Raw genomic sequence first — 21,201 nt, 5'->3', positions numbered from 1 at the left:
TTTTTAAATAAGAGCGCTTTCAACAGTGCGGATTTTTTTTATTGATTTTATATTCTGCAGAGAGCTCGTTAATATGAGAGGTGTAACTGCAAATCACTTAAATCTTAAGCTTAACAAACTGAAAAATTTTAATACAGAACTATTTTTGAACAGCATTTATCGTATTCTTTGCAATGCCATGTACGTACATACATGTTACGCCAACTCCGTTGCTGTAACAATTTAAAACAAAGAACCATAGTGGTACCATCTCGATAAATAAGACATAAAACGATATCAACATATTACTATAAGTTGAAGAATGTGAAATTAAAAAGACTTTTAATTCAATTTCTTTATGATGTCATTATCGACTAAATTTATAAAATAGTAATTATTTATTATATCAAACTGATCTTAAAGCTGTTTGAATAATGCTAAGAACTAAACAAGAATGTAATAATTAAATTGTGAATAAAAATATCTAACTCTGTATTCACATGGTTAATGCTAGAGGTTGTTAAAGATTGCAAACTAGTGAGTAAGAAAAATTGAAATAATTTAACCAAGCAGCCCATTTTGTACGATACTGGCAATGCCATATTATATAATAATATTTTTATAACCCAAAAGGCGATATTGAAATATTGATTAGTATAGTTGCGAACCTTACAATTCACACAAGTTATTAATATTTATTATACTCGATGGAGAATCCGTTTATAAAGTAAGGAAGTATCTGTTATATAGGTAATTTTTTTTTTTTTTTTTTTTTTTATTGACGTCTATGTCATTATAAAATATTCAAATATCCTGCTAAATCATAACTTGTTGGCATACAAAATCTAGAGGTATGTTTATAAATCTGCAAAATTTCTTGTTTGTTTATGTACATATTTTTTCCCCTCTCATTAGTAAATATAGTATGCTTGTAAAGATCGATTGTGTTTATTGGGATTCTAATTTGTCAAATTTTTCTCTTGCTTACTACGACTGTAGGTGTTACAGTAATTATTTTGTCGTAGGTTTCAAAAAATTAAATCACAAATGTTTAGCAGAAAAATGAATACAAATTGTTACTCTTTAAATTTGGGAGTATAGATATAAGATCAAAACGTTAAATGGGTATATACAAAAAAACGAAAACACTGTATACCAGTAAAGTTAATCAGATAAGATTAATACTGTCTTGTTCTCATTTTTTTTGTATGTACATTTACGTATTATACTCCAAACAGATAGCTATCATAAAATAATTGCTCTAGTACGCTATGACGAATTTAACTACTGCCGTATTGACAAAAAAATATGAACATTTGGCTAATATTTGGCCTGTTTTTCAAAATATTGTTACAAGATACCTAATTATGAATACACACAATTTTCATACGTTATAAACTTTAGTTATTATTATCTTTAATACCCCTATAATATGGCATTATATTGCCAGTATCTGAAAATGAATAACCATGTTTCATAAAATAACATTAACGTTGAATTCAATAAACTACTATATATTCTTAAAACTCAGAAATAATTACATTAAATTTAATAATAAAAGACCAAATGTAAAGTTAAGCAAAGAAAACGAATGAGCCACAGAGTGGAAACCGGTTATGCAATAATTGAATATAGACGAAAGTTATAATATACATTTTATAGTAATTGATGAATAAATTTAGGTAATATACATTATCTTTGAATTTACCTAAGTAAAACATCAATGATTACATCAACATAGATTTTTTACAGTCATTTTATGCTGAAATTCTATTTCAATGGTCTATTCTAAATTTATTGAAAATTTCGTTATCCTTTTATCTTCAATGACAAAATAACTGTTAATCCCAGCTCGTTTTGTGATTTACCCTCATCGTACTGCATAGTATGAATTTCGGTGCAACAAATGATGCTTAGGAAAGAGTATAAACTCGACAGCGCAAATATATCATCATGTATAATCGAGTGAACAAAATTTTTTTGGTTTGTTTTTTTCTTCTTTTGCAAAAACTCAATACAATGAAAATGTAGAACATGCAACAATAAACGTGGTATAACTCATAGAGTAACAAGCATAGGGGGCTTTGGCTTGAACCCATGTGTATGATCAACTGAAACGATTAGATACCTAAGCCGAGTTTGTTCAGGATCCATAACGGCATTGACAAAAAAAAAACATTAATTAGACAAAAAGAGGCCTACAATTGAACAAACCTGGATGCTTCTCCTGTAACATCAATCAAATGCAATCAAATGTGTATCGGAACGTGAACCAAAAGCTCTGCACGGCTTGAAAATACGGCTGAACACATTTCGCACGTGTATTCAACAGCATCCGGAATTATGGTCTCTGGAACCTCGTCGACTGGTGTGATAACGTGATGTACGGCCAACATTCTGTGCGGTGATGATCCAAGCATTTTAACGCTTAGTTGAAAACTTTCTTTTTCAGCAACTTCGTTATGGATAGTGCGTGTATCTAAATCAGGAAGGATGGATTCTTCTTCAGCTGTAACGATGCTCGCTTCATAAGCAACTTCTAAATTGTTACCATCCATGGCATTATCTAACATATGACTCGTTTGATGCATTTCTATTGCATTGTTGTTGTTTTGCGTCGCTTCTTGACTCGACTCATCATCTTTTGGCTCTTGTTTTATTACAACTTGCTTTTGTTTTCTCACTTTCTTAACGACAGCAGGTTTCTTCCTTGACGTAGGCTCCACCTTTCGCTCTGCTATGGCTATATTGCCGTTATTATTACTGTGGACAGTACTGCTACTCTTTTGTGATCCTGGTTCAATTTTAATATTCTTCTCTAAAAATGTCACCGAGTGCATCTTTTCTGGCTCCTCGTTTGGTTTTGTTGGGAATGTTGCTGGGGCAAGTTGAAGTTTCCCTTCAATATGATAACTAACATTTTTAGTCCTCGGTCTATTTCTTTCACCGCCGGGAAATACCCCAGACTTATGTTCGTTTGGCATAACTTTGGGAGTTCTGGTAACCATGGTTTTAGTTTTCTGGCCCTTCTTCACTCCGTCGCCACCAACCTGAACCGGTACACGAGTTTTCTGAGTGTGAATCATTTTTGGTCTACTGGACTGAGCAGATGTCTGTGTTTCATTTTTCTTCTCATCTTTCTTGGCCTTTCTTTTCGAAAGTTTCGATTTGGCTGGATTAGCCTTGGAATTACTTACTATCGAGCTTATGTTCTGCAGCGAACTTTCAAAACTTTTCAATACGTTCTGATAACCTTCTTCTACATTAGCCCTGTGCTGTTGTTTGTTCTTCTTTCCAAGTTTTCGTTTTGTATTATCGTCTGAATCGGATGCAATGTCTGGAGCTTCGTAACTCACTGCAGCCATACGAGGGGGAACAGGATTTGTCTCATAAGGCTTGAGCTTGCGCCTCCTTTTATACTTTCGTGGGCCAGTTTGCGGTTGTCGGCGCAAGGCTGTATTGTCATCACAGTGTTGCACTATGTGTGCAACTATTTCTTCAGATGTGCCGTAAGAATCACCGCATACTTTGCATAGATATGGCGTCATACTGCCATGACATTTTGGATCTGGACCTGAATGATGAGCCCTAACATGTTCACGCAGAACGACCTGTAAGTTTTTATAAAAAATTTTAATTATTGAACAGGTCATTTCATGTACTCAAATCAATGATTATCGTTTAACAATCAGTTAATAATCCAGCTTACACGTTGGTTAAAAGCTCGAGGGCAGATAGCACATCCGTAAGGCTTTTCACCGGTATGTATTCGTTCATGTTTTCTCAGTGTTCCTCCATCTGCAAATGCTTTCCAACAGAATCTACATCCGTACGGTCTTTCACCAGTATGAATTCGGATATGAATCTGTTGAGAACTACGGCTACCAAATGTCTTTCCACATTCCCTACAGGGGAAAGAACGCCCACCCAAATCCTTGTTGTGCGAGTGACGGTGGCTGACGAGAGCTCTGCCATCAGGAAATTCTTCGCCGCACTCATCACATGCGACCATCTTATTGCGATGGGACACCATATGCCTATTGAAGATTTCCATTTGTAAGCGAAATTCTCTTTTGAACAAACGGCAAACTCAGTTAAGAAGTTAAAATTTAATGAGGTTCACAACAATTAATGAGAATCTTTATATTTCATGTTATATTTCATGAAATGAATCCAAAATTAAAATGTTATGTAATCAGAGTTTGGTTCCTAACAGCAAGAAGTTGAGTTGACAGCTCGCAAGGGGTCAATTGGCATATTAATTTATTGTGAAAATTGATAAACTAACTACTGATAATGAAACTTAGCGTACCTGCGGAGTCTGGCCTTATTGTGGAAATGTTTGCCACATTTTGTGCATCCAAATGTCTTATCAGCATTGTGTACCCAGGAGTGCTTGATCAAACTACGTTTGTCTTTGCATGTTTTTCCACAAAGAGTGCAAGTATTTGGCGGCGCATCCTCCGCATGATTTTGACGGACATGCTCCGCGACTTCTGCATCATCTCGACACCTTTGGCCACATAGTAAGCAACGCCGACTAGGTGACCTAAATCATATAACAGATATTCTCTTTAAATTTTGAGACTGTTTAGGATTTCTGTGTAGATGATGAATTTTCCGAATTCGATTTTTCATATTATGTTTTTCTTTTACATGAATATTTTAGCCTCGCTACATGACAAAAAGCATGAAATCAAGTACAATGAATAACAATCTGAAGAAATGTACTTCTGTACATATATGTATCAAGCATACAAATCAAGTCATTAATAAATAAGTCTCAGTGTTACACAGAAATATGAAAAATTATTAATTCAATATAAATATCTCTTGCCTACTGTTACTCTAGACATGCACCTTTTTATCGTGAGGACTGTGTGAAATTGATGCAATAACTAGCCCTCGAAATAAATATTCCGAGAAGTACTTACTTTTACAGTAACATCTCCCGTAAAAGTGCTTTTCATAAAAAGTTGCAAAGATGATAAAGCATTCTGTACAAATACCTGGCATGCAGCTCGGCGTGTGCAAGTAATGCCAAAGCTTCTTCAAACCACTCTCCGCAAACATTGCACACATGATGCTGGCTTGAACCCTCAGTCATCATTTCTGAAGTTTCTTGCTTGACATGAATCCTGGAAAAATTGAGACGTTTAAAAATAAAGACGATAGAAAAGTATTTCCAACAAATTTATCATTAAAACAAGTGCAAAGATACATTATCATAGAGTAACCATATAGTAAGACATAGATATTCTGTATATTATTCACTACTTACTTTCGATGGCGTTTAAGAAGATCCAGACGGTGAAAAGGTACTCCACAAGTATCGCAGTAAAATTCTCCAAATCTCTCATCACCAGTATAAGTTGCATCATTATCGTACTCTTCTAAGTCCGATTGCACAGCGCCTCCATGTTTGATTCTAACGTGTTCACGCAGGGTATTAACATCCCAGAACATATCACCACAGGAAGTGCATTCAAATGGACTATCACCTCCGTGCACGCGAGAGTGAGAAGCCAGAGCCTTCTCTCTGGCAAATCCCACTCCACAGTGTTGGCAAACGTACGGTTTAGTTGGGTCTGTGATAGGCCAACGTGGTGGTTGCGGTTCAATGTGATCCGGGGACAGTTGTTCGTTCCACCGTGAACTTGACGCATAATTATTTCCTCTCGCCGAATTTCTGTTGGTCATTTCTTCCAGAAGTCGCATATCTTCATCCACATAGTCATAGGATTTATTCACATATTTTCCCGTCTCAACTTTGATTTCAGGAGCAGCCCGCTTTGCCGCCGCTGCGTTGTTCTTGCGCTTTCTTGGTGCACTCGATTGAACTTTTTTGCGTCTTCCTTTGTTTGTTTCCTCCTCTTCTGGGGCGAGGGAATCGTCATCATTCAAATCATCTTCTAGTCCGTCACGAGACGGTGCATATGCATGAATTTTCAAATGATTCATTAAATCACATTTTCTGACGTATCTAGCACCGCACAAATTACATCCATGAGGACGATCTGTCTGATGTGCTACCATGTGATTCATCAGATTTGCTTTTTTCCTGAACCGACGACTGCAGAAATCGCACGGATAAGGGCGAGTGTTTGTGTATGAATCTTGATCAATCGGCAATGGTATTTCCATGTCATCATATTCAAGCAAATTGTCGTGCGACACTTTAGTCTCCGGGATTTCAACACTGTAATTTACATGAATATAGTGCATATCTAAATAATTAGCTAAGTCTATAACACAGGTATTAATTCTTGTATAAAATTTTGAAATATTCCGATCAGTGTACCAAGAAGAATGAGGTAATCACAAAGTTGAAACAAAACTTCACTCAACAATGTATGCTAAAATTTTTTAGTTTCTTTGTGAAGTACGTTGACAAATTGGGAAAAAAAATTATGTTCATCTTGCTTTTATAATTTGTAACATCTTTGGTAGTATTAAATTCTCTATTTTTTCACGATTTCCAAAATGTTAATAATAGGGATATGCAATCAAGATTTTTCTTCAATTACGAAGCGCTTTAAGAATCGGGAATTATCTGCCAAGCATTGTGCAAGAAAAAATTTATGTACAATTTCTCGTTTGAGAAAGGTCGTAAGCAAACAATCCCGACTTTTGACTCTTCTAATGTCATAAAACTGATCAAAGTTAAATTTTACCCATCATGCTGTCCCGGTCTGTCCCAGTTATCACTAATTACTTCCTCAGTGACCTGGATATTCAAGTAATCATGACCTTGGCCATCTTGGGGTACTATGTAAATAGACTCCATGTCATTAGACTGCGGTACAAGGAGAATTTCAGAGTCAGGCGCTGGGCAAGACTCTGGAACAGCCTCCACAGTGTCCTCGACGCTTACTTCTTCACAAGCCCCAATCACCTCCTCCTCTGGAGTGTCTAACTCCCCTTCTAAGTCGCATATTACTTCCTCGTGAACTACATTCCCCACTTCCTCGACCCATTGCAGGGTCAAATCACCAGCTACATCCATCTCGTTCAGCAAAGTATCTATTTGATCACTGAAAGCAGTCAATCAAGTCGTAAAGATAAGTTGTCACAATGTATCAATTTGTAATTAATAATTTTTTTTTATCATCTGAGGCAGGAAAACGCTTGCATAGAACAGATGAACTGTTTTTTGAAAAGCCAGTCTGATAGGATTTCACAAGATAAATGAATATGCGTGGTTTAATTTTGTTTTACCATATGATAAATAGAATTGAAAAATATTCAAGTAATATCAATTTGATAAAGTGGACAAATACCTTTTCCCCACTTTTCGTTCAGGGTTTTTCATTCAGTTTTGCAGTTCAGAAATGAATTTACTAGTTGAACGATACTGAGTCAACATATAACGCAATTTTTTAATAAAAAATCGGAATTAATGGTCATCTGTTTCTTGATTTAGTATCGACGTTGAAGTTTCTGTCAAGTAAGTTATGTAATGATTTGCTCTGGCAAATTTCTATTTAGTTGACTAAAAGTGGAAAAAGAATTGTATTCTTCACAAACTAATATTTGCATATCTGAATGAACTCGATCAGTCATACTATAGCTCAACACAAAATAGATGCCTGAAATGAGTAGTGAAAATTTTCTACTTGGCTTTCATTGATTCGTCGAAAAGTAGAAAGCCTAGAATTTAACCGTAACTATTTTCCATTCTTATAAAATTTTTTTGGCCATCGTCAGATACTAACATACACAATATGCCATAAAAATTGAAATACTGTTGTAAACATCATTTTTGAAAAACTTCAAACGAGTCCACGACAAGCGCGAACAGACTACTTAATTTAATACATTCTTTCTGAACCCTGTATACAGAAGTAGATTTGCATAATATTGGCTCCCAAGCTCAATGATTATATGCAGTTAAAGAATTGTGGTTACCAGATTCGGCATTGAAAATAGGACGAACCATTTCAACATTGGAAAGGATTAATCAAGAAAAATAACAGTTGAACGATTTTTATCGCAGCACTTTCTCTGCTCCGAATACCAACTTTTGGTCTAAATGCATTTTCCAGACGGCAGTAATAAAATTGTTGACATCTAAGGTTATATTATACATATAGGTTATGACTTTAGAGGTTATAACGAGTAAGTGAAATAGTAATTATGATTGCATAATGCAAGCCGGTAAGTAATGCCTGGTGTGGTTGCGTATGTTTGAATGATTGGAAAACAAAAAAGTGGGCAAGAAGACGCAATAAATATTTTACATACGATGCAGGCAGTAGCCATAGCCTCTCTTTATGCCAAGCCTTCTTCCACCCAATTACACAGTATAAACTGACACGAAGAAACGTTTCGGCCCTTGTACACGCAATATTTTTATATCGAATTAGTGCGGATTTATCACTAACGTAATCACAGCGTTTTACTTACTGTTTAATATCCTTAACACAGCTATGAACCTAACCAAAAATACTTTATAGAGATCGAGAACAGCGTCGACCTTCGGTTGTTTTCAATTTGGAGGGGATGCGTTTAGAAATATATTTTAACAAAATGGCGGCTAGCATTTCTCGCCACGAACGTTAAAAAGCTTAGATAGTAGACCCAACGAGAGGCTTTATAACACATGGCTTGTCCAGTAAATATATTTAGAAAAATACCAATGATTTCTAAGCTATGGATACTAGAGATCTACAATGAAAAGTGGCTTGTGCCACTCGAGCATCCTACTTTTCAGAAAGATTTGAGTTTTCCGTAGATCATTTTAGGCTCCTTATCTTAATGTAATGTTGGTTCATTACCGCGACCAACGAATGTAACAACTCTCTAATTCTTCACAAAAGAAGCTGACATTTTTTCGTAAGGATGTTTCAATTTTCGTATAATCACGTGAACACGTCAGAATGAATCGTGCTTAAATCATTGGTCAGAATGAATTTTGGTATTCCAATTAAAGGCGTATAATATGCTTTCCGAGGATACAGACGAATCCAGCCCAGCGACGATAAACTTGATATCTTGAAAGAATCGTTGCAGGAACCAAGTCGTTAGAACGAAAAACTAGTATTTTTTGAAGTCTGTTGTAACTTTCGATGAAAATGTGATCGATCATTTATACCTAGCACTGATTTCGTCCTATCGACTATACAACAATGCAAAACGCATTTAGCGTGTCTTCAAAGTTTTCTTTTGTTAAATATCAAGAGAATTTTTTAAAACAATAATTTTCAGTAAAAATTAGGAATGTTTTATACCACATATAATACACATCAGAAGAATGTCTACGAATCACCTGTGTTCAACAATTTTTTAGTATAATTAATTTAAAATTATGTTTAATATGATTTGTGATGTTTAAGCATATCGTTGCGAATAAAAAATGAAATCCTGCATCAAAATAAACTGCTTATTAAGTTTAACAGAGTCAAATAATTTCTCTATTATGGCTTAAGGAAATAAGATTATCATCATTTTTTAAGATCTATATAATTCTTTGTACAGTCCTGTTACGTGTATACATCAAATAAATGTCATACAAACATTGGTGACAATTAATTCTACACAGCTATTTCTAATAATTTATGTTGGTAGGAAACATGAAATTTTGTGTATAGATATTGTTATATCATATAACATTATAATATCAATTAATTAAGTCATTGACTCGTTTTCTGTTATGATATGCATACATCACTATTCTGATATGAAGATGTCGAGAAATATTTATCATTATGAATATTTCTATACTATATTGTGTATATTACAATTAATAAAGAAGCATACTAATCATCTATTTAACGGACTTGATATGGAAGTTATTGTTCACTGTATGCTCTTAGTATCATGCGCGTACTCTTCAATCGGCATAAAATATACATGATACCCGAAAATGACAGTTGAGAATAAATTAATTCTGGACGCAATCGAATGTTACTATTCTTGGTGATATTCTGTCATTAATATTTAGTATAAGAAGATAATTAATCGTAAAGTACAAGTGGAATTACTTTTTATGTCCACGTGTGGTCAATGTAGATTTTTGGATGTTAGTTCAATTCAAATAATGAGGGCAGATAATATCGACAGAATTTTACAGCGCTTTCATCATACTTTGATAAAATTGAAGTATACTCTCCTAAAATTTGCGGAAATAATGAATTGAACATTTGTTTCTTTAACACAGCAATATTATTACACAGCTGGGTAGTCTTCTAAATTATGTTTATGGCAAACTATGTATATAGAAGTATACATATATATGTACGATATATTTTTACACAGATATATTTTGTGTATATATCTCCATATAGGTATATACATTTATGTATTCGAATATTGACTATATTATGCTTATTGTAAGTGCAACTTTAATGTCAGTGATAATTATCATAATTACCATATTGGTCTGAACACAAGTCGAGGTTTTTGTCAGCCGATATGCTTCTTAAAATCCTCAACTGTCATGAAATTTGATCGATAATATCACAAATCTTGAAAACCTAAAATTCAATTTTTTCGAATTGCATCAATCTGAAGTACGAGCAAATTAAAAATTGGATATTTATACAATACACTCAAGTTTTATTGATGCAATGTATGCAAAGAATGCAATAATAATCAGCAAATACGCCTGTGATAATCGATAATTTTCTCATACAATTCGATTTATATTCAGTTTGTAAAAAAAATTCCTGAAATGAAGTCATAAAATTGGGGGTCGACTTATATTCAGACTATTATGTATTAGTTGCATTGCGTTCGTTACAAGCGATCATAGAATCTCTATTGTATGTATGTACACACGTATGTGACGCTGGTAACACGATGGATCAGTAATGCCTGCCCGAACTGCCTCTTTACCTCACACACTCAAACATTTTGCACTCGACTCACAATCGGTCAACAGTATGATTAATGGAAGAAAAAAACCGGCTTACAGCTCTTTAATTTATAGCTGCACTGTACGCTGTTGCAGTATTACTTTTCCGTTAACTCGGTATGTATAAAATGTAACCATTGAAGTATAAGCGGCTTGAGTATACCCACGTAAAAGGAAGATAACTGCTTTGTAATGAAGTTGCCAAATTTTATCTGCTACGTTTGCGATGTAAATTACATATTGCAAAAAATCTTAATATCGAATAACAATGATTGTGATAAATAACACACGCGATGCAACGGGGAAAGGGAAAATTGTAATTTTGAGCTACCGTAACTTGTATAACATATACTTGAAGATATAAAAAATGGTAATTGTACTTGTGAAAATGTTTAGGTATAATTGTGCTCCTATATCAGAATCTCAGTCAACTTTGTACTCTCAAAAAGTATCACTCAGTTAAATCAAGTACAATAATAATATATCTGACAACCTAAATTAATTTATATAATACGCGACCCTGATTGGTAGATAAAACTCAATTTAGTCTAATTGAAATTTTCTTCATAGCTGTCTCAAATTTATTTCGAATAATAACTTTAGAGATTTAAAAATACTGTTTTTTAAGATACCTGGAAAAATAATGAAATTTATTTTACCTTGGCTAATTGTAAATTATAATTTGAAATACTAAACACTAATTCAGTTGAAAATTTTCAAATGCAATAAGTTATTCTTTCATTATGTCCTTAAAATAATTCATACTGAAGCAGGTGTGATTCAATCTTGTGTATGCCTAATTCTCATGATAATTCTGTAAAATACAGAATGATAGATTTTCAATACTGAATGCTCCAAGAAACTGCCTATATATATCATCAACATAAAAAACCAAAGTAGTTGAACGAACAATATCAAATAGAAGTAATTTAATAATCCTAAACCATAACGTTTCTTTCTTTAGGTAACCTGCCGTCAAACAGCTAGTGAAAATAAACACACGGATTGCGGCCGAGAGAAAAATTCGATTTTGTCTCTTTAATAACGACTCAGTCAGGACAAGCTATAGTTTAAAACGTATCACTGGCATCTAAATTAAATGTCGCAGCCAAATAGTATTCCACAAAATAGAATTTCTCAAGAAACCACTCAAATACCTGTATTGATATATATGAAGAAATTAACTAAATTCACTTCTTATTATACTCAACATCGGTCAGTAAATTAATTTTCTTTAAATCTTTTTTTCTGTCCCACCTGGGATGTAACATTTTACCTTATCAATTCATTCCCATTTTCTCACAATCATTGCTAGACAGGCAATTCAATTAAATCTACAGACCCAACTATGAAACCTATACGAGTATTAAAATCCAATGGAAAAAAATATCGTTGATAATTTTAATAAAACGGGTTTGAACTTTCGTCGTTATAAATGGATGGTCCCGAAATCTGAACAGGAAGAAAAGAGGTACCTTCTTTTAGAAATGTAAATAAATAATGTTATAATCTGTACTAAAATTGGTTTGATACTCCTCTACCTTTGTAAACAAATTTATCATCTTGGGAGTTAGTGTACACCGTCATTTTTTAGTCAGAATTTCAGTCGTAATTCCGTAATCTACATACAATGTATATGTCTTGTATGCGTATTCTAAAGACACGTTGCTCGTATAAAAAATCATTCGCTCACAGAAACAGTAGCAGACATACCGTTACTTTATCCGAAATTCAAACCATGTGAATATCGATATTATTATATTTCTTTGTGAACACGTCGCGCAATATGTGGGCACAAGAGAAATGTAACCAGTCACCTAGAGGACAACGTCAGGCAGGGAGCAATGCCACTAGGCTAGCTGTGTGCCACTTCTTACTCCGTGATGCCCTACTCCAATCATGGAACCTCCTCCTCCACCTCCTATATCATCGCGGACGATTTTTCTCTCCTTGTAGTAAATTTCTTCGCTCTCTTTATCACATAGGAGAAGTACTGCTCCACCGAATAGAAAAATAGCTGCCCCCCAGCCAACTCCATATGCCCAGCCAAACTCCCACATAGTTCGGTTTCCTTAAGAACAATAAAATTCTTGTCATGAATCATTATATATATTTAAATATGGGACTGCTTTTTTTAAATGAGTACTGGAATAGGAACTTGAGTAATCGGTCGACGAAAGAAATACTTGACTGTAATTAATCTGAATGAATCATGGTGTGACTGTTTTTTTTTTTCAGTTCTCAAGAGCAGTAAACCAGCTGAACTAATTACTCTTCAAAATATGCAAGTAAAGTAGAAATTTTTTTTTGACTACGTAATTTTCAAAAAATTTAAAGAAAAAATGCAGAGACTTGGGTTGTTCGTGAATAAATTACACCTCGATCATCGTAGTATTTTTTAAATAAAACAATTCTTTCAGTAAACTAATGCAATCAACTACTGTGCACTATTAAAAATTATATGTATATAATTATATTTCACACTGAAAGTAACTTTTTGCCTGGTAGGAAAAGCATGACGCTACCGAGTTTATACAAGATAAGATAACATAAACTTGTGACACAAGATTTCTGGCGCTACTTGGAAGAAAAATAATTGCTTACCATGATTCAGTTCTGCAGCAAAGCAGACTGGATAAACGACGAGAGCTATGAGAAGAGCAGCTACTGGAAGTGATAAAATAATCAATGAATTTCATGAATGGTAAAACATGCAATTGATTAACTGTATATATAACACAATTGTAACAAAATCTATTTATATACTATTCTATTCAGACTGCCACTTACATGCAAGCCCCATACAGAACACCGCGAAAAGATAATACTTGTGCTTATCGCGATGATCTTGAGACCGCAGGCCTAGTCCTGTTAAAATTGTTGCTGCTATGTCAGCCAAAAGACATACGACACAAAGTGCAGCTGCTGCTTTAATGTATCCTGTGAAAAACGAACATAAACATTTTTATTAATAAGTTTAGTTAATTTTTTTATCAAACAGGAGAAATTTAAATATTGTCAATTGAAAAAGAACGAATCTTACCGACATCACGAGCCGGATAACATCCCGCTGGTACAGTCATATGGAACGGCAATGGAGTCGGGGCACCGTCCTCAATGCAGTGTGCAAAGAGACCTTGTCGCCATCCTAGCGCCATCAACCAGTCAGTCGATGCCAGTCCCATTATCATCAACAAAATGACTATCACCCCACATACGAATGCGATTACCTGTGAATGTAAATTGGAATGATTAAAATTAATGTAACCCTGTAAAATAGTGAGACTCTACTGTCTTATCTTTATGGTTTATTAGAGAAGATTGTAAATAAATTAAATTAGGCTCACAAAGATAAATGATGAGGCCCAATTATTGAAGACAATTATCTTAGATAAAAGTATATAGATGATGTAAGCATATTATTTGATCAGGTTTATCAGAGTAATTCAACAAAAAAAAAACAAAAAATACATATATCTCTGGTTCGCGATTAACAATCCAGTTAAAATACCGGGTGTAAGAAAATTCGATTGAATCTGCAGGTGACTTTATTAGAGGAAAATAGTCAACATGTACTTATTAAGAGGTAAATAAATTAGGAATTATTTACAAATGTGTAAATAAACGGGGGCGTCCTGTGTGGCAAATATACGCTCCCCTGGCCGTAAATACGAGAGGAAATAAGAATAAATGATGAAAATAGGTAAAAAAAAAAAAATTCATCCGGCTGAAGAACAGTGTATGCTAAGTAGTTTTAAAGTATTTCGCATATGTAACAAAATGAAAATTGAATTTTAAACGAATATAAATTGCGCGTAATCTGGGATAATAATTGAAACTAAAAATTGCAAGCATATCGATCTCGGAAACGAGGTTTTCCGGGGGTGCGATAAGAAGCAGTTATAATTTTCATTTTATACCTGAGCAATCTCGTTATGCCCCATACGGTCATCAGCGGTGGTGTACATAATCATAGTGAATAAATTTTCGAGGTAAAATATACCCGCGAGTCTCTCGAATAGATAAAAATATCCGAAACTTATCCAACGACGTAATTTCAACGAAATTCAGTCCATCTTACACACCCTGCGCACTGTTTCTATATAGTTTAGATAGAAGACAGGTATTACGATTTAAGGAACGTCGTAGACCGCGGCATATCGAAGGTGTGTCGCGAGCATTTACAAATATTTTCACACCACCGGCGAGCAGCGCGATCATTCGTAAACTTTTTTCCTGTGCGGCCTCAATCATCCATCGACAAATTCCTCCATCCGCTTATAACATGGTCAAGATATTCTAAATCGAAGAATCGGAAACCGTTTACCGCGTTCTAAAAACCATTCGCATTTGAAAAATCCTCGGGGAAACGGACAGCCATCTTTACTGGCCCAGGTCGTCGACGGGAGGAAAGGGGGTCCGGCAAAGGTCGCGGCGCAATGCGCGAACGAGGGATGCTTCACTTGCTCACCCTCGCCCTCGCCCTCGCCCTCGCCCTTATCCAAATCCCCATTCCCATCCTCATCCGCGTCTTCACGGGGAAGGCAAATCTTTCTTCTTCGCTCTATTCATTCCTATCCTGACTATACCTACGCAATTTCGACCCCAGTCGCCACCGCGACGCGGGTATGCGCGAAGGGTTGTTTTAGGTAGACAAGCACGCGAGTGCACATGATACGTGACTTTTTGTCTGAGGTTTTGTATTGTGCTTACATCGATCGGTGAAGAGTCGAATTGTAAACCAAACTACTCTGTAAATCGATAGGCATCGCGGGTTTCATGGCCTGTGGAGATTTTTTGGGGATTTATTATCGATTGAATTTTTGCCTACCGGAAGCTTGTAAGTTTGCGTAATTGGAATTCGTAGTGATGTAAAAGAAACGGTACTTTAAGAAGGTGTCCTAGTCGATTTCGACGTTGGCGTACATAGAAAGGACTCAATAGCCCCGTTCTCTACACGATTCTGAACAAAAACACTCCCAAACATTTTTATTTGACGCAGAAATTAATAAATGGCATAAATTCTACGAATTTGCTATTACGGTTTCGTAGAATCCGTGCCATTTTTTCATTTCTGTGTCAAAATGAAATTGTATTGATCTGTTTTTGTGCAGAATTGTGTATACAATTGGGGTCTTAAGCCCTTTTTGCAAGGTAGAAGTTAGTAACTTTATCGTAACGAAACGTTGGAGCAAAAAATTACTATTTTCTTAACTTTACAATGACTTTGAAGAAATTAAGATTTCGAAATATGAGTGTGACTTGTTTTATCACAGTTTACTTTATTTCAAACAATTCTAAAATGGCGAAATAACGGTTTTTCCTCAGCATGAATCATTACGATAACGTTACTAACTTCAGGATCGTCCCTTTTTGGTGTTTGAGCTACGTGGACTTTTTGTTTCAAATTCTTTCATTTAAATCCGACATGTTACCATCTCGAGTTTCTTTGTTTTGTTTTTTGATACGTGAACAAACGCTTGAATAATTGGAACAAATGACTGGTGTTTGTTAAAGTCCACGAATGAATTTGAACGCGCATACACGGGATTTTACGCAGGACGCTTGTGTTGCATAACACATGTTTTTTGCGTAAAAAAAGAACTGAAGTACACGGAAGCTGATTACGGTATCATTTGAGTTCGAGAGAAGAAAGCTCGGAAGAATTATAACATATGTGTTAAAAAATTCGCTTGTGGGATAAGATTAGGGAATAGATAAGGGCATGTTCTTAATTAGCACCGGAACGGAAACGGCATTTCTCAACTACAGAGCATGTAAATGTACAGTCGGTTCAAGAAGACGATTACAATTAGGCTTCTTTGAAATTTGGGTCACGCAATAAAAAGCACCGTGAACAACGGTGCACTGAAAATGAGAAACTAGAACTTTTAAGTATTTGCGCTACATACGCTAAAAATAAAAACGGAAATTATCAGAATGCGCATTAGTGCTACATGATTTTAGGAACAGATAAGTGGAGCAATTACTTAATACGGAATGTATAAATCCGTTTCGCGCGAAGGAATTTTAATCGTTTCTTGCGATCTCATGTACTATTTTTAGAATGCATATATATAATTAAAAAAAAAAAGATTGCGTTGATATTAAACCGACAATAGACGTAATATTTCTATGTATTCAAGTGTTTTGCAGAGTATATTAGGCAGTAAAAAAAAATCAAATTTGATTTTTGAGCAAAGGTTAGAAAATTTACCTTTATTTTCAAAAAATAAGATTTCAAATCGTGAGGAAAAAAAGTTATTCAAAATTTACGTATCACTCATATTATACTTAACTGGTAAGTCTCGGTTAAAATGAGGAGAAAAATGTAGCTCAACGGAAGAGTTTTAAAATTCTTGGACTGACTAATACCCTGAACAGGTAAAATGACTCGTTCGGCGCTTCCGTGACAGAGATAAGTGTTACTACCCGTTTATAGAGTATTATAATGTGTCAGTTTCATCGATGAAAGTTATTTGGCAATAAAGAGGTGAAGGATTTGGCATATAGAAAGCAAATCTTTGTATATGCTGTTAAAAAAAAAAACATGATACACTTACTTTCAGTGGCCTGGTGATGGTCACAGTTTCGATTGTGGTTGTCTGAGCCATTGTGTCGCGAGGATGGAATTTATTCTGCATCACATAAGCAAAGGTCGAATTAACATTTGCTTCCTTTGAGAGTTGATGTCATATAATGTGTGCAGTTATAGATAAATTTGATTAATAGATCTTTCGACATAAATGCGAGATTAAACTAAAGGGAATGAGTTGAAAGGTATAAGTATGATAATATACAGTGTGAAAGTATTTCGTCGGAATGTAAACAAAAGGGTATTAATATGTAGAAAGAAAAAGTGGCAGATCAAATAAATAACAGGTAGCGCAATACACGGGTAGACAATAATTCATACTGCGCAAGGACTCGGTTGAATACGTTTAATTGTTAGACACTTTCATCTATGTAAACATTGATAATCGTATTATTGTAACAACAATTTCTGACGATATAGAAATGTCACTGTAAGCAGATATTCACTTACGACGGCGTACTAGACCGCTTGCAGTCACTGTGCGAAATACTCACGTAATCATTAATCACAAGCAAACATTAGTCACTCCGATGAATAATTGTGAATAGCTATTATGACTTGTTCGCGCCCATTACTAACCGATCTAAGGCGTTTAAAATATGCGTATCAACTGGTATCGACTGAAAATATAATTTATATTTTGTACGGCGTTCAGAGGATACTGGAGATATTATCATCACAAAGTACAAAGAGAGAATGAAGACAAAAAGTAAACATCCAAGCTGCTGCTCTCAAATATTTTTAATGGCGTATGAAGGTGCATGTGTATATCATAAACGCAGCACTTATTATAGATATTCAACTACACTGTGTTTATTCTTCCAAAATGGCCGCTTTCTGTCTAATTATACGAATAGTTAGTCTACGTCCTGGAGAAGTGCAAAAAGGAGTTGAATAAGTGAAGAATAAGAGTCTACATACATACGTCAGTATCTCAGTCAATGCAAACGTAGATCCCTGATAATGTTTATTACAAATAATGACAAAATAAATAAACACGTCACATCAAAACATGGCCGATCGAACTACCGACTTGTTGAGTACTCACCGCTTCTACGATTTCAGAATTTCTTTCACTTCCGGCAGGGAGATAGAGACGTATAATAGCACGCACGTAATCCGAGAAAACCAACACGATCAGTTAGACTTCCGTAAATATGGCATGATTCAATCTGACTCGGATCTAACTGAACTTAGTTCAACGTTGAACGTCTACGAGCGCTGTAAGTACTTATGACGTCACGAAATTGATATTCTGCATTTTGGAACGCGGCCCGGCGTAATTTTACCACAGACCGGAAATCCTCCTCCGGCCAAGAACCGTTGTTCACTATGAACTGTACTAAACAGTAGAAGCATCGAAGTGCCGTGCAGTGGCGATGCCGATGGTGAAGCTGAACACGCGTTTGCTAAAGTCAAGCATGGGGTATCCGATTGCATCGAAGCTTGGGTAATCATTAAATTTTGTTATTTTACATTTCTAATACCATAGCGAATGAAAGAATGTCTTGGATGTCTTCATTTCTACTTAAAATAACTACAATCCAGTAATTTCACGTATTTACTCGATGTATAAAATTTTACCACGTTTTTCACAAAATGTTAATGGATTTAATCATTTAAAATTATGTATATATATAGATCGAAAACTTGTGATGACATAACAACCGAAATTCAATGAAACTGTGATTAATACAAACATGCACTACCAACTGATATATATCATTTAAATAATCAATTTATATGCAAACGCAGGACGTTTTACTAATCATTTCGATTTCACAGGTTAAATCTTGAGACACTGGAAGGATTGACTTGAAGTTGACAAGTTCTGAAAAAAGTAATTTGCAATAACCTTGCTTGAGATTGCAGTTGTAAGATGTGGTAAATTGCCTCACGTTCTGCCCAGAAAATAATCTGTAAGTTGAAGTTTTGTATTTTATTAATCAGTTTCGTTTACCATAGCTTATTATAGTAATAATTCTATCTAAATCCAATGATGACACACATTACCGATTCGTATGATGTCGTGATTAACTTATACATGCACTACCAACTGAAGAATATTTGAATTTTTTGCTACACCTTCACTGTTTTTGATAACAGAAAATTAACAAAATTGATTTATATCTTTCCAGATCTTGCATGTAAGCCGAAAGACAGTTTGATTGACAGGTAAGTGTCCAAACTGCATTATTATGATCTGTGAATAACAAGCAATAGCAGTTGTATAAGATGTCTGAATATTATATATATTATTACACATTGAAACATTCCTGAAAAATTAATCGCTTGTTTTACCTGTATAACAGTGGTCAGTTAATTGTAAACTTTCATAATTATTGTTAATTGCATGGGCACTGTAGAAAGGTGAGAGTAACTAAGAAATTAAAGAACAAGTTAGAACTTGAATTTTACAATATTAACGAGGACGCTCTTACACTCTTGTTTAATAACCAAATTTTCGATTTAATGGTTTAAGAGGACATAATACATACAATTTTTCAAAATAGAATTTGATACATTTGCTAGATGATGATACCCTTGACCGAATAAAATGAGATTATGATTAATCAAAACATGCACTACCAACTGAAGAACTCTTATGAGTTTTGATTGATACATAGCTTGCCTACTATGTGACTAACCAAAATTGTTGCGTTTGTTTTATTTTTCCAGAATAGATACTCCGATGGACAATCACATGCCATGATCTATCTAATAGTTCGAAGGTGGATTTTTTTGCTATTATGACCAACAATGAAACTGAATATGCTCATTTACTACACTTCCTAATGTTACGAGAATATGTTAATGTTGATTATTAAACTGTGAATATACCTTATTGTTGGTCAAAACTTATGAAGCAATCTGTACTACTTTTCAATATGTACAAAAATATAAGACAATTTGAAGGAATACTTCTAATTTTATTCATTTCAATCTACCTTACTTCGAATCCAATTTATATTCGTTAGAATAACTACCATGTATTTGGATATGTATTAGGGTGATTCAAATGAATTTTTTTTTTTTCGAAAAAAAGTGGTAGTGAAAAAACGATTTGAAATGACGAAAAAATAATGCCTGCACGCGGAAAAAATTCTTACTCAAGATTTAGAGGTCGCGCAAGTCGATTTTATGTATTTATTTAAGGTTTTTTTTCGTAAAATTTAGATAATATAATTGCCAGTGTAAATATATATTTTACGAAAAAACCACTTATCTTGTTCTTTGTTCTTGTTCTTGTTAAATTTGACATAATCCAGTATTTTATGAGATATTTCTCGGAAACGCATTTTTTTAAAAGAAATAAATTAAACTTACCGAATATATTTGTACCCTTCAAAAAAATCGAAAAATCGAAAAAAAAAGAAAATTGAATCTTAAAGTTTGTACTTTCTTCACAGTGTTTTTTAGACAACTTTAGACAAAATTAGACAAATTTAGACAAAATTAGATCTCGATCTACATTTAAAAGTAAAGAGATCTAATTTTGTCTAAAGTTGTCTAAAAAACACTGTGAAGAAAGTACAAACTTTAAGATTCAATTTTCTTTTTTTTTCGATTTTTCGATTTTTTTGAAGGGTACAAATATATTCGGTAAGTTTCATTTATTTCTTTTAAAAAAATGCGTTTCCGAGAAATATCTCATAAAATACTGGATTATGTCAAATTTAACGAGAACAAGAACAAAGAACAAGATAAGTGGTTTTTTCGTAAAATATATATTTACACTGGCAATTGTGATATTATCTAAATTTTACGAAAA

At 34.3% G+C, this 21,201-nt stretch overlaps 2 protein-coding genes and 1 long non-coding RNA gene across 7 annotated transcripts; 1 reads left to right on the top strand and 2 right to left on the bottom strand.

Annotated features, from left to right (window-relative positions):
• Nucleotides 1-1,975: 1,975 nt before the first annotated feature.
• LOC124410262 (zinc finger protein 845) lies at nt 1,976-8,477 on the bottom strand. Of its 2 annotated transcripts, none has more exons than XM_046888492.1 (7): nt 8,386-8,477; nt 6,654-7,013; nt 5,261-6,178; nt 4,989-5,117; nt 4,292-4,528; nt 3,689-4,016; nt 1,976-3,590 (listed from the first exon to the last, which is right to left on the bottom strand). In XM_046888492.1, exons 2-7 carry the CDS (start codon nt 6,983-6,985, stop codon nt 2,229-2,231), a joined length of 3,306 nt encoding a protein of 1,101 aa, XP_046744448.1. In that variant the 5' UTR covers nt 6,986-7,013; nt 8,386-8,477; the 3' UTR covers nt 1,976-2,228. The 2 variants fall into 2 exon arrangements, with proteins under 2 accessions (XP_046744448.1, XP_046744447.1); XM_046888491.1 differs by lacking the exon at nt 8,386-8,477 and adding an exon at nt 8,224-8,375.
• A 3,595-nt stretch (nt 8,478-12,072) lies between these two features.
• LOC124410517 (transmembrane protein 47) lies at nt 12,073-18,204 on the bottom strand. Of its 4 annotated transcripts, none has more exons than XM_046888968.1 (6): nt 17,880-18,204; nt 17,398-17,472; nt 13,878-14,064; nt 13,625-13,774; nt 13,439-13,501; nt 12,073-12,905 (listed from the first exon to the last, which is right to left on the bottom strand). In XM_046888968.1, exons 2-6 carry the CDS (start codon nt 17,446-17,448, stop codon nt 12,685-12,687), a joined length of 672 nt encoding a protein of 223 aa, XP_046744924.1. In that variant the 5' UTR covers nt 17,449-17,472; nt 17,880-18,204; the 3' UTR covers nt 12,073-12,684. The 4 variants fall into 4 exon arrangements, with proteins under 4 accessions (XP_046744924.1, XP_046744923.1, XP_046744925.1 ...); XM_046888967.1 differs by having other exon boundaries at nt 17,924-18,203; XM_046888969.1 differs by lacking the exon at nt 17,880-18,204 and adding an exon at nt 17,715-17,849.
• Nucleotides 18,205-18,888: 684 nt separating this feature from the next.
• LOC124410520 lies at nt 18,889-20,350 on the top strand. The gene is made up of 3 exons (XR_006929603.1): nt 18,889-19,348; nt 19,568-19,604; nt 20,109-20,350. It is a non-coding gene; the product is annotated as an uncharacterized LOC124410520 (long non-coding RNA).
• Nucleotides 20,351-21,201: the final 851 nt, after the last annotated feature.

This window comes from Diprion similis, chromosome 9 (assembly GCF_021155765.1).
Source record: "Diprion similis isolate iyDipSimi1 chromosome 9, iyDipSimi1.1, whole genome shotgun sequence".
NCBI lineage: Eukaryota > Metazoa > Arthropoda > Insecta > Hymenoptera > Diprionidae > Diprion > Diprion similis.
The sequence above is the reverse complement of the archived record's forward strand: the minus strand, read 5'-3'. Positions and strand labels throughout refer to the sequence as shown.

Bases quoted from the DNA above. Each gene is read 5' to 3' on its own strand.
- LOC124410262 (XM_046888492.1), bottom strand. From the start codon at position 6,985: ATGGATGTAGCTGGTGATTTGACCCTGCAATGGGTCGAGGAAGTGGGG. The intron at 6,179-6,653 runs GTAAAATTTAAC...TGTAAATTACAG, and splicing joins AGACCGGGACAGCATGATGG to TGTTGAAATCCCGGAGACTA. The intron at 3,591-3,688 runs GTAAGCTGGATT...AAAAACTTACAG, and splicing joins CTCGAGCTTTTAACCAACGT to GTCGTTCTGCGTGAACATGT.
- LOC124410517 (XM_046888966.1), bottom strand. From the start codon at position 14,808: ATGATTATGTACACCACCGCTGATGACCGTATGGGGCATAACGAGATT. The intron at 13,775-13,877 runs GTAAGATTCGTT...CGTTTTTCACAG, and splicing joins TTATCCGGCTCGTGATGTCG to GATACATTAAAGCAGCAGCT. The intron at 13,502-13,624 runs GTAAGTGGCAGT...TATCACTTCCAG, and splicing joins GTTCTGTATGGGGCTTGCAT to TAGCTGCTCTTCTCATAGCT.